The sequence below is a fragment of the Alnus glutinosa genome, chromosome 1 (genome assembly GCF_958979055.1).
Source record: "Alnus glutinosa chromosome 1, dhAlnGlut1.1, whole genome shotgun sequence".
NCBI classification, from domain to species: Eukaryota; Viridiplantae; Streptophyta; class Magnoliopsida; order Fagales; family Betulaceae; genus Alnus; species Alnus glutinosa.
The window spans coordinates 13,431,790-13,444,468 of NC_084886.1; the positions used below are offsets into that span (position 1 = coordinate 13,431,790).

General features: G+C 34.5%; 2 protein-coding genes across 5 annotated transcripts; both read right to left on the bottom strand.

Annotated features, from left to right (window-relative positions):
* Nucleotides 1–1,020: 1,020 nt before the first annotated feature.
* Nucleotides 1,021–3,486, bottom strand: LOC133872501 (cell number regulator 7-like). Its single transcript, XM_062310053.1, has 4 exons — nucleotides 3,411–3,486; nucleotides 3,245–3,316; nucleotides 1,145–1,354; nucleotides 1,021–1,061 (listed from the first exon to the last, which is right to left on the bottom strand). Exons 1-4 carry the CDS (start codon nucleotides 3,484–3,486, stop codon nucleotides 1,021–1,023), a joined length of 399 nt encoding a protein of 132 aa, XP_062166037.1.
* Nucleotides 3,487–10,901: 7,415 nt separating this feature from the next.
* LOC133858775 (cell number regulator 7-like) lies at nucleotides 10,902–12,454 on the bottom strand. 4 transcript variants are annotated; one of them, XM_062294240.1, is made up of 4 exons: nucleotides 12,223–12,454; nucleotides 12,055–12,126; nucleotides 11,232–11,441; nucleotides 10,902–11,140 (listed from the first exon to the last, which is right to left on the bottom strand). In XM_062294240.1, the coding sequence occupies exons 1-4, from the start codon at nucleotides 12,296–12,298 to the stop codon at nucleotides 11,085–11,087; spliced, it is 414 nt and encodes a 137-aa protein (XP_062150224.1). In that variant the 5' UTR covers nucleotides 12,299–12,454; the 3' UTR covers nucleotides 10,902–11,084. The 4 variants fall into 4 exon arrangements, with proteins under 4 accessions (XP_062150224.1, XP_062150223.1, XP_062150222.1 ...); XM_062294239.1 differs by having other exon boundaries at nucleotides 12,016–12,126; XM_062294238.1 differs by having other exon boundaries at nucleotides 12,055–12,454.
* Nucleotides 12,455–12,679: the final 225 nt, after the last annotated feature.

Genomic DNA, 12,679 nt, shown 5'->3' on the forward strand with positions numbered 1-12,679 from the left:
GAGGAGCCGTGAGTCAACCATGAAACAAGGAGGAGAAAAGTGCTGCAGAATTCCTAGAGGGAATCGGGCTGCAGGTCAGCTGTGTAGACTGTTCTAAGCTGCTGAGGATCAATCACCTGATTTCTTAGGATCGTGTGCATGCTGACTTCCAAGGAAGCATGCTAAGGAAAACTAGAAAAATAGAAAAGTGAAAGGCAGAGGCTACTCTGTAGTGACTTGATTTTCTCAATTTGATTTTCTTTTTCCACTTGGTTCTCTTCCGATCCTTAACAGGCACATGGGACACACATGCAATGAATGAGGGATGTGAGGAGGCGGAGATGAGGCGGAGGAAACTAGTAGAGAGATCGAACAAATTTTAGCTCGAATTGGAAACATATATAAGTTGCTTGCAAGCAGTGTATTCATTTTAAACATATAAAAGACATCAAATTCCTCCATGATTATAAAACTTTCAACGTTGACAAAAAACAGAAATATTATGTAAGAACGTTTTTCTAACTTGATGTAGCAAAAATATATAAATTATAAAACTAGAATAGTGGATAAATTTATAACTTTTCTATTACATCATACACACAAATATATAGCCGCATTTTTGTGAACGTAGGCTTATAATTGTCGAACCACATAAATCTATGCATGTCTTAATTTTTTCGTACTCTCTTCTTTTAATTCTATATTATTCGTCATTATTGTGCACAATAACAATAAGAATCATTTTCATCGGGGATCTTTGTCAAGACTGACAAAGATGAAGATTTAGAAGATTCATCATCGATCTGACACCACATGCATTTAGATGGTCGTTGCAATAATAACTTAATAAAGAAAGCATATTTAAGATATATAACAGTCCATTCACCATGATTGCGATTTATTTTGGAGTAATTATCCCTCCAATAAGGTTTTGTTAATAAAACTTGTAGAAGAAAAAAAGAAAAAGAAAAAAGGAAAAAGGGAATGAAGCACTGGCAAATTGGTTGATAATATCGATCTTCGATCTACCGAACTGGGAGATCATCTAAACATGGACAGAGTTTTGGGAGGGCCAGTCCAACCTGGTGCATCAAAAAAAGAATGTCAAGCTTTAATAATGGTAACAATAATTTGTTGTACGTGAGTTAATTAGTTTAATTACAACCTTTGGACGGGTCCAAGCCTCTGTGTTTGAGCTCAGCATGCTCCTGGCAAAGAGCACATGAATCACAGCAGAAGTGTACACAGCAATCACAACAAGGTTCATCTGGTAATCCATATTTGGATCGTAATTTCTCTCTATAGATGCAGGAGAGAAGCCATTGCAATTGGAACCCCATCAACACCCCATACACGCAACCTTGCCGGCAGCATGCTATGCAAAATAGACAGAAAGGACAAATTACATTATTAATCAAAGTGTTAGATTATATATCGTCCCACATTGTACATGCATGTCCCACGTCCACATTGTATATATATTAGTTGGCCTTTTTATATAAGCTAGCCTTTTCTGTACATTTCTATGTGCGATTCAATAATTTAGGGGTTAAAAGACAGTTATTATATTTTTATAGTCGTAAGTGCAACCGCCTTAGGCGGTTTGCGGTTATAAAATAACCGCTAATCTTAAAGCTATAACCGCTTTTAAGTTTGGGCATTTTGAACCTTTATTTGACCTTTTTTCTTGGCTTTTTTATTTTTTGGACGGAATGTATGATGTTATTTAAAACCCTATATGAAACAACGTTATTTTATATGTATATATATGGATAGGTGAATAACGGTTAGTAACCATCCTGTCCTAAGTGGTTAGCGATTTTCTTCAGCCGCCTACAAAAACGGTTAGACGGTTATTAACTACCCGCCCTTCTCACCCATATTCAATATAACCCCTATTCAATATACAATCCTGTTTTCTATAGAAAGTATACTTATATTATACCTAAATCCTTTTGAAATTCGTCCCATGTATAGATCATAGACGGGCTTCTCTTCCCATCAAGTTATTATCTATTCTTTGTTAGGAGAATGCATCTTCCAAGAAGACTACGTCAACCGAAGGGTCTGACTCGTCCATGCTTTGTTAGTATGGTACGTACTGGCAATCACCTCAGTTCCAATGGTCACAGAGCTGAAATGGTTGCTCGAGGAATAGAAAGGGGAGAACGGGGGCCAGAGCAAGTTGGGTTGGGGTCTATAGCTGTAAATACGAGAGGGGGGGGTTGATATATATAGGATAGCTAGTATGGTTCGAAGAAGGGTAACATCTGTAAAAGTCTATGAGTCTTACTCATTCTCAAAAGATGTCTTGAAAGATGAGGGGTGTTCATCACTTATAAAGTGCTTAGGTCATGTATCTCTTGATGACGTTGGACACTTTAACACGCCCCCTTACGTGTGACAATTTTTGACCAAACACGTGTTTAACATCTGGAGGGAAAGACCTATCATCGTTCAAGGAATCTGGCTCTGATACCATGTAAAAGTCATTGGACCTTAATCACTCTCAAAATATGCATTGAGAAATGAGGTGATACATTGGCTTATAAAGTTCACAACCCAGGGAAACCTTGAAAATGTGGGACTCTTAACACGCCCCCTCACGTGTGGCATTATTAATTGTCCAAACACGTATCCAACGGGGGGGAATGTCCATCATCATTCAAGGAACCCGGAGCTCTAATATCATGTAAAAGTCTATGAGCCTTACTCACTCTCAAAAGACGCCTTGAGAGAGGAGGGGTATACGTGCATGGCTTATAGAGTGCCAAGGTCATGTATTTCTTGGCAATGTGGGACACTTTAATATGATCAATTCGTTGATTTTGGGAACTTTCAGTACTCCTCTATATTCGAAATATATCTAAATTTAATTTTTATTTTTATTGGTAATAAATATCATCAAAATTTAAAAGAATAAGTTCAAGTGAAAGTTTTTGATTCATTAAATACAATTATAACCTAGCTACTGTAATAACAAAAAGAGTGATCGACATAGTTTAGAAGTCAATTAATCATCTGTATATCTACCCGTTAATTTTATTATTCCTAATAAACATTTTCACTTTACAACTCTTGAAAACTAATTTATCTATCTTGATAGTTTTTCTACTCATAATCAAAACATATTGTAAGTCTAAAAAATGAATTCGAAGATTTTCGCTAGCTAATTGCAGTAAAGTTTGGAGTCTCTTTTTGTATATATGGGTGAATATATGGTAGGTGCAAGTGTTTTGGAGGGAAATTTCTTGATTATACTTACAGCTTTCTCCTTCATCTATAACCTCAGCGATTTGGCCAAAGGTGACGCATGGGAGACAGCATGTAATGCAACCTGTATGGGGCATGCATGCCAATTATATCATGAGAATGTAAATATTTCAAAATTTGCGCATCGTGCTCGAGAAAGCTAGAAAGAGGGCACTTACATGTACATTTGTCCCCTGCACACCCAAAAAGGCCCTTGGACCATTTGGGCTTAAGAGAAATACCAAAAAATTTCATTAATGACTGGAACTCCAATTTGAAAGGAATTAAGCTAGCTAGCTAGCTAGGATTCATCTATTTATACTAGCTTTCCTTCTGCTTACGAGCATGTTAATTAAAAATATGATCATCTCGAAGATCGAGTCCCCGGCCTCCTAAGAAATGTCGCCTTGTATTTGCATATTCTGTAACAATTAAGAAACTTCCGAGCAAAGGTTCACAAAAAAGAAGATAAGAAAAATACTGAAATCATGGTTTGTATAATGCCGATCAGTGCCGTCCTCTATAATAATGCCATCACGTACATTCTTTAGATAAGCCGTCCTACATATAAGAGTATATTAATTTCTCCACCTTTTAATTTGTCAATGTGATATTCAATTATTCATTACAAAATCCTACCAAAATTCCTAAGCCATATCGACTTTTATAATATTCTTTGACACTCTCAACGATTGAATGCAGCATGGTCAGCTAGAATGCATGTGTGCACTTAATTCTATTGTGGGTTCAGACTTCAGACTATGAGTGTGGTGGAGCAATATATGCCTTGTTAAAAAAATAGGAGGAAAGTTTGGACAACCTTGTTCTTTAACCTCTAATGAGAACATAACAAATTAATATTATGGTTGAACGAGGAGCTATTGGCTTAAGTACAAATTGCATCTCTTAAGAGAGGGTAAAGTTGAAGCTGTAGAATTTAATTTTCACGAGCTATGTTGACTATCTCAGATATACTGCTTGATCAATCTCAACCAAAACTTTGAATAATAGTACTGTTTCAACATAATTTATGCTCATCGACATGATGTCATGCGTATATTTAATTCACTTTTAGGTTTATATATGTCAATATGCTTGGTTTCTTTTAAACCAAGCAACTCTTTTGGGCAAGTTATTATATTTCTGTTGATATAATTCTCTCTTGAAAAATCGTTATTAACCCCAAGTTATAACAAATTAAATAAGATTATCTAAATCTTATCACAGATTTCATATTAACAAAATTATCAACTTTAAAGACAATTAAACCACAAAGATTTAACACTACAAAAAGAAAAAGAAAAAGAAATTTTGATTTAGTGTCATTTAGAATAATGTTGTTTATACAAAATAGCGCTAAATTTTAATGTCGTTTACTGTTTAGACTATACTAATTTAATTTAAAATTAGTGTCATTTTTTCAAATGACACTAAAATTCTTCATGTATATCTACACTCGTGGACCGGCCATGAGTTTTTATTTGTGCAACATCTCTTCTCCCCCTTTCTTTCTTTTTCACTTCATCTTCACCTCCCTTGCATTCTCTGACTTATGTCCACGCTTAACCCGAGAGAGAGAGAGAGAGAGAGAGAGAGAGAGAGAGAGAGAGAGAGAGACGCAGACCAAGAAGAATAAGAAGAAGAAGAAGACGGAGATGAGGCTCGGGAACCCAAAGTGGAGAATTTCTGGCCATTGGGAGCAAATGAGGTAATAATCCAAGCTTCTCTTTACAGTTTTGTATTACCTAATGGTTTGTGTATTTTCTGGGAAAGCTTTGTGCTTTGGATTCAGTTTCTCTCTTCTCTTTACAGTTTTTTTTTTTTTTTTTTTTTTAGTGGATGAGATAATTAAGGTACAAACAACAACAAACGAACATTACATTTTACATTGGTGGATCCTTGCCGCTAGCTGCTAGGATACTAAAGGGAAAATACAAGTTGGAATGATACCAAAAAATTTGGCTACATTTGCTTGGCGCTATAGTCAATCTTTGAGGCCGATCAATTGTGAAAGGAGGTGAGAACCTCAAGAGTGTCTGAGACTATTGGTGAGATCTTCGAGTTATGACCCAACAACTCTATAGGTCATACTGCATGGACAGTCTGGATGTCTCTTTCAGGCTCGATTGCTACGGCGAGGTTATAACTGTAAAATTAAAAATTTTATAAGTGGAAGAGGAAGACTTTTCTGGCATGTTGAGTTCAAGATTCTTGTGTTCTGATAGGAGATAGGTTTTTTGTTGCAATTGAAGGGTGCTGATGTTTGGTGCTTTTTATATTGATGTTGTGGTGTATTGCAGCAGATGAAGTTTTTTTTGCTAGTACTGTTGAGAAACTTTGATTGTATAGATATAATTTGTTGGTGGATTAATTTGGTTTTTTAGGTGTAATTGATGTAGCTGCTTTTATAGCCTACTGCTATATACATTATTAATATATATATTTTTTTAATTCTTCCTACAGGAAGAGTCTCCTGTCCTCCAGCGCAGGACTCGATCTTGCGCAGAGTCACTTGTGCTAGGTACTCTTGCGCTCCGGTGATTTTTATTTTTATTTATTTTGTTTTCTTTTATTCACAATAGTGTCATTTGGGGGTTCAAGCGACACTAAATAATTAGTGTCACTTGAACATTAAAACAATACTATTCATTTGGTCTTGTTCACAGTTCAAACGACTCTAAACGATTAATATTGTTTGCACCAAAAAGACTTTAATTGCAATCATTTAAAGTAAAACGGCTCTAATCTGGAGTCCAAACTTATGTGTTAAGTTATTTTTCAACTGACACTATTCAAACGACTTAAAATGAATAGTATCATTTTTTTTCTCCTCCCAAAACGACATTATTCAATCAACTTAAAACTTTGGTTTTTTTGTAGTGTAATTACCAAAAGTCAAGCAAGAAGAAAATAAATGAACCTAGAGATTTTAATAACAAAGTGAAAACTTTTAAAGAACTTTTCAAAAGAAAAATCACTACAGGGGCTGGCCAACTTCAAATGTATTCACTATAAAAGACTTATGTTACAAACTAATCAACTTACAAATTAAACCTTTGTAATCTTAGACTCAGCTTTCAAAATGACCGGTTCACCTCCCACCACAATGCTTCAGAACTTTTAGCCTTCTTTTGTTGTGGCCTTTGTCCGCTGCAACACATATATATATCTCTAGTGGCTAAAGGTTTTTTGTGGTTTATTGCAAAAGAAGAACAAGAGATGTGTTACAAAGTAGGCTCAAAATGTTTAGTTTTTCTCTCCAAGGATTTTTGAATAGCAGCCTCTCTCTTTCAAATTTTTTTGCCTCAATTGGCTTATATAGGTAGGATAAACCTAAGTTTTAAAAGCTAAATTGGCTAAAGAAAAAAAAGCTTGTCACGAGTTCATTCGAACGACCTTTGAACGAATCTCTTGAGTTTTTGCATAGAGCTTTCTGCATTAGTTCGTTCGAACAACTGCAAATGAACTTGCGAATGAAGTCTTCAATGCCAAATTTTATACTTTTGTTGAAAGGTAGTTTTAACATAGTAATTATTGGGATTAGAAAGTTATCCTGAAATACAAATTTTTAGCCCTTGAATCAGATTTTCAATGCAACTAATTAGCTTGACTTCATATGATGATGGAATCCAAAGATATCGTTGTTTTGCTCTGATTAGTCTCTTTTGGACAACATTCATAAACTTGAATTTTTCATGTCTTGGATTAACTTTTACACCGACTTAACCCTCAACTTAACACCAAATATTACAATCAAAATAACATGTTTTAGGACATTAATTTGCCAAGACAAACATAAAAGTACATAACAATCTCCCATTTGACAATTATGTGACAAAATATCCACAATAAATACAGCTCAATGAATTTCAAAGAAATCATATCAAACCATTAAACTTGGTCTACTTTCTAATTCACTGATGAAATAAACAAGTCTAGGGAAACATGCACAAACACAATATTAAATGCAAAGAAAACATGTATAGTAATAAATCATCGCATAGACAAATATTGAATGCATGTTAAATCAATGCAGTAAACAAATACCAAGATCTGACTATAACATATCACGACAAAATACCAAAAACAACTACATTCCCCCTACTTCCCCTATATTGCTAATTTATTCTCCTATTTTATTTGCAAACGTTACTTATTATTGTTAAAGAACCTTGATCTTTAGAAGAAATAAGAACTATAAATATTGTGTTGTACCCAACTTTCAAGTTAGCATGTTACGATCTTGGTTAGCTTGATGATGATAAAGAGCGTCAAAAAGCTTTAAATCACGCATCACATTGGGCTTCAGGGAAGCAACTTCATGAACTTTTTGTCACAATGTTGATTTTTTGTGAGGGTGCTAACCCATTTAAATTATAGATTTTGAATTGACAGTGGTTATCTAAAGATATTAAAATTTAGAAATCAACAATCATCGAATGATCGATGTTTCCATCAATAAATCGATACACATGGCTCATTGAATGACCGATTTAAGAACCGAACGTTCGATGTTCTGATGCTAGTTTTTTTAAAAGAAATTTCTAGAATCATGCAGCGAGGGATGACTCTATAAAATGACCTAGGATAAACCCCAGATCATATTTTTGCCCATTTCAAACAAACAATCCTAAAGTGAGAAAGAGAGAGGGAGGTGAGAGAGGAGATTTCTTGGAGGTTTTGCTTGGAGAGCTTTTACCACGGTGGTAGGAAGTCAAACCTAGCTTTTAACAATTTGTTTTAATGAATGATTCATAAGATGTTAGATTCTTGCATGAGAACTATAGATTTTAAAGACTTGGTTTCGTTTTTGTAACAAATAGCATTGGAACACACACTAATCCATGTTTCAATGCCCTTATCTTGCATGGTTAGCAAATGGGTTTTCAATTATGATTATAACAACTTAATAATTTTGATATTTAACGTGACGTATGAAGCTAGGATTAATGGTAATGATTGTGCAATTGATAGATGACCTGTATTAGGGCTTCTGTAATGATTAGGAACTTGGTTATTGGAAGATATTAGGATTTTGTTGTTAATTTTTATGTTTAATTCCTATTGTAGAGGACCGAACGATCGATCCTGAGGGGATTGATTGTTCGATGCTGGCAGTAAGTGCATAATTAGGATTTTAATGCATGTTTAGGGTTTTAGCCACATGATTATGGTTTCATGTGTAAGATTAAGATTCTTGGTGTGCATTATGTCTAATATTAGGGTAAAATTTGTAGTGACGTGAGATTAAGATGCTTAGGAATGTAGATGAGCGATCGAGACAAGTAAATGCTTACAGAACGGCTAAACTCTTTTAATATACAAATGCAATATTTCTCTTTATAAATTATGAGATGTTTTATACATGTTGTTTACTTAATGAAATATGTTATGAGCGTAATACTTTCATCGAACAATTATTATTGCAAATGATATATGATTTATAATAATTGAGCATATGATGTGGACCGATTTTATTCGTACACAAAAACAATTTATGCACAGAATATACACTATGTATAGAATTAAAGTAGATACACTCCTAAACACTTTATAAAAATAAATTGTTACAACAGTCCCGACAATGGCGCCAAAAACTTATTACCAAAAATTAATTTGATAACGTGGATTTTAAATCAATAACCACTCGCAATAGAACGAATCTTTACAGAATAGGACTATAGAGAGGGTATTGAACCTCAAGAATTGTGGTGATTGTTTGATTATGAAGTATCCAAGACTTTATCCAATTCAACTCGTAAAAGATATTTGTTTTTTTTTTTTTTTTTTTTTTTTTTAAATTTTTTTTAAAAAAACTAAAGTAAACTAATGACAAGTAAAGTAAAGATAAAGGTAGAAAGAGAAGTATAGGGAATTGATTTTATCCAAATCGCATACCAATGGCAGATTATATCTCACACATGAATTCTCTTTATATGCACAATATGAGCGCGTAATGGTTGTCAACCATATGACGACCTTGATATGAAAATACTTTGGTTAAGAAGTAATGATAAGGCATCTTAGTTTCGCACTAATCGTTCACTTATCATCTATTTGTGAAACGATTCATGTTCTCTAACATGCCTTATAAAACATCTCTAATAAGCATACATAGTTCAAGGAATAAGCATGAAGCATCTTAGTTTCACACGAATCCTCCACTTAAGTTACAATGAAAAGCATTTAAACTACACTACACTAAGATGTGGATTGATTTGCGTTCCCTAGCATAGCTCATCAAACTCACTTAAACTTATGAAAAAAAAAGAATCAATGCATAGCTATCGTTCCCACAATCACAGAAAATAGAAATGTTGAATTCATTTCAATCTAAAAAGTGTTCTCATCGACAAGATAAACTTTTCTTCAAGAATAAATATAAACTTCAAGAACGATTTACAAAAGTTTTGCAATCTTCTAGGCTACACAATTATTGTACAAATGTAGAAAATCTTAAGAGAAACATAATCCAACCATGGCATTTAGAAAGAATTACATCAAAACCCTATAGAAATTTAGTTACTCATGATGATTTGAGAATCTCTTATTGAATAAGAGAAAACCATTTCTTAGAGCACTTTGGAACTATGGGTCGTGTTTCTACCTTCTGTCAAAACGAAAAATAAGCTAAAGGAAAACTAGAACAAGAAAACTAACTAAAAACTATATAAAACTGTCTATCTACATATCTAAAATTCTATATATCTATCTCTTGATGGATTTCTCGTTATAGAGGAAAGGATTACAAAAATATTAAGGAAATATCTTTTGAAGTGATAAGGTCGGTGCCCAGAATCGTCTACTAGCCACGCAAATAGATTTTTATGTCAAAATGTTGTCATTTGAGTTCTGCAGATATTTTGATGTTTCTGGAAGAACCGGGAGTGATCGATCTACAACATTAGGCGATCGATCGATAGTTCTGGCGCTCGATCGACTTTGATTTCTGCAGTGATCGATCGTCAGCTTTTGTGGGTCAATCCACACTTGATACTCTTGAACTTTCCTTGATGCATTTTTGGCCTAATTTCGCTGGTTTTGCTTGTGTTTTCTATTATGACCTAAAAATAAGATAAAACACTAAAACACAACAAAACATTAAGGGACTTTTAATGTAAAACATTCAACGCTTATCAGTTATGTACAAACGAAGGGCACATATGTATAAGAGCTTGACCATATGGTCCAATGATTTTATAGTGTGACTAACGCAATCATATTTGATTGGTACGGTGGTCACTATAAACGGATCGATATCATTAATAACGTGGGCCACGTGAGGTCGGACCCGATTAGGTTGCTAGTAATGGATGACCTTGATCTTATTTAATAAGGGCTGATGGGCATTGGCACATCAGGCCAGTAGAATAAGACTGAGATAGGGGTATAATACGTAACATTACTCTTCTAACAATCTAAAAGCAGGATCTCTCCATTTGAGGTAGCTAGGAATAGACCAACTTTGAGGGAAGCTAATTAATTGATGATTCCAAGTTAATTAGCGCTAGCTCTTGGTCAGTTTTAAAACATTGGTTATTTTAATTGCTTGAAATTCAATTAAAACTCATATATATATATATATATATATATATATATATATATATATATATATATTTGATTTCAAAGTATCAATAGTACGCCAATCCGACAGAAAACAATAAAACATATTGAAGTAAATCCATCGAATCAACCTTGATCTTATATTTTTGGACTTATCATCCTTCTCTTATTATGTTTCAACTAGAATTGAAGTAGCATTGACACAATCAAACCATAATTAGAAACTTGCAACCAGACGCGCGCGCGGATCAGATGATCATAATCTTCTATCAAAAGAAAAGAGGAGTACTTCATCTGTACATCGACGGAGGTAACTGTGGAGGAGCAGTTGGTGGGCCAATCCAACCTAGTACGTACGTTAGAAACAATGTTAGCCTAAAATAATAATGAGATACGATGATGATTAAAGCAGATTGGTGTGAGTTATGTTCAACGACCTTTAGAGGGGTTCAAGCCTCTATGTTTTAGCTCCGCATGCTCTTGACAAAGAGCACATGGTTCACAGCAGCAGTGTACACAGCAATCGCTACAAGGATCCTCTGGTAATCCGAATTTTGATCTTAATTTCTCTCTATAGACGCACGAGAGAATCCAGTGGCATTGGATGAGCATCAAAAGCCCATAAACGCAGCCTTCTGCGACGCAAGCTATGCAAAATGGAAGGAGAAAGAGTGGCGGACAAGAACCAAGTTAAAAGTTCATATATATCTGCCTAAGCTTTTGTGTCATGTTTAGTCCAATCACAGTCAAATAGTATGTGCGTGACACCCTCAAAAGTTGGCTAGCACTTTCTTGATCGTAATAAATGGTATCAAAACGAATTCAATAAGACCGTGTAACGTTATCAATGTGACTAGCTAGTCAATCAAAATATTATGACCGGCCAGATCGGAGCTTCATAAAGTCACTTACTAAACCCGGCCAATCTCATTTAATAAAAAACCAATATGATCGAGACTATACTACCATCCACTTAACAGTTAACACTTTGATATATAATTTACTTATAATTTGGAATATATATATATATAGATATATTACTTATAATTTTCAAAGTACTTTCCTATCACATTAAATTTTTTTAATTTATACTTGGTTTCTGGAGATTAAAATTCAGGAACGGTACAGTCAGAGTTTGGGTTCAACATGAATTTTATATCATACCATAAAAAAAAAAAAAAAAAAAATGTCTGTTTATTATATGTAGTGTTGCATGTATACCATTCTGGACATGCAGTCTAATGGTGTGCTCAAACTTACAGCTTTGACCTTCATCCAAAACCTCAGCAATCCGGCCAAAGGTGATGCACGGAAGACAGCATGTTATTAAACCTGCACCACAGCTTCGATGAACGTCAATGGCTAAATTTTCACAGTTCTTAAAAGGAGTATTAATTTGTGTTTGTGTCACTGAGAGAGAGCACTCACATGTACTCGGGTCCTCTCCACATTGACAAAGGTCGGTGGACCACTTGGGCTGCCGGGGACGATGATCAATGTTCATATTTCCTCAATGCCTTATGAGAGACTAGTACTGCATTACTACTTCCCCTCCATTTATATATCTCTGGTTTGATGTCTTTAAGGAAATCGTCTGGTAAAATAATAATAAATTGTCGTATATTCGATTAACAGGCCGGCTTCGACTTTCTTGCTTGGAATTTCTTCTTGTAGACAACCACGAAACTTCCGAGCAGGGTAAACCAGAAGAAGTTAAGGAACAAAAAAAAAAAATAACAATACACTACTGAGTCACTGACAGTTGTAGGAATGCGGCCAAGTGCTTTCATAATTTTCTTTTTTGCCGTCCCCAAACAATATTATTATCATTATTATCATCATTATCTGGATATGCTAGCTGTGTATTGACCATAATATTGATCAT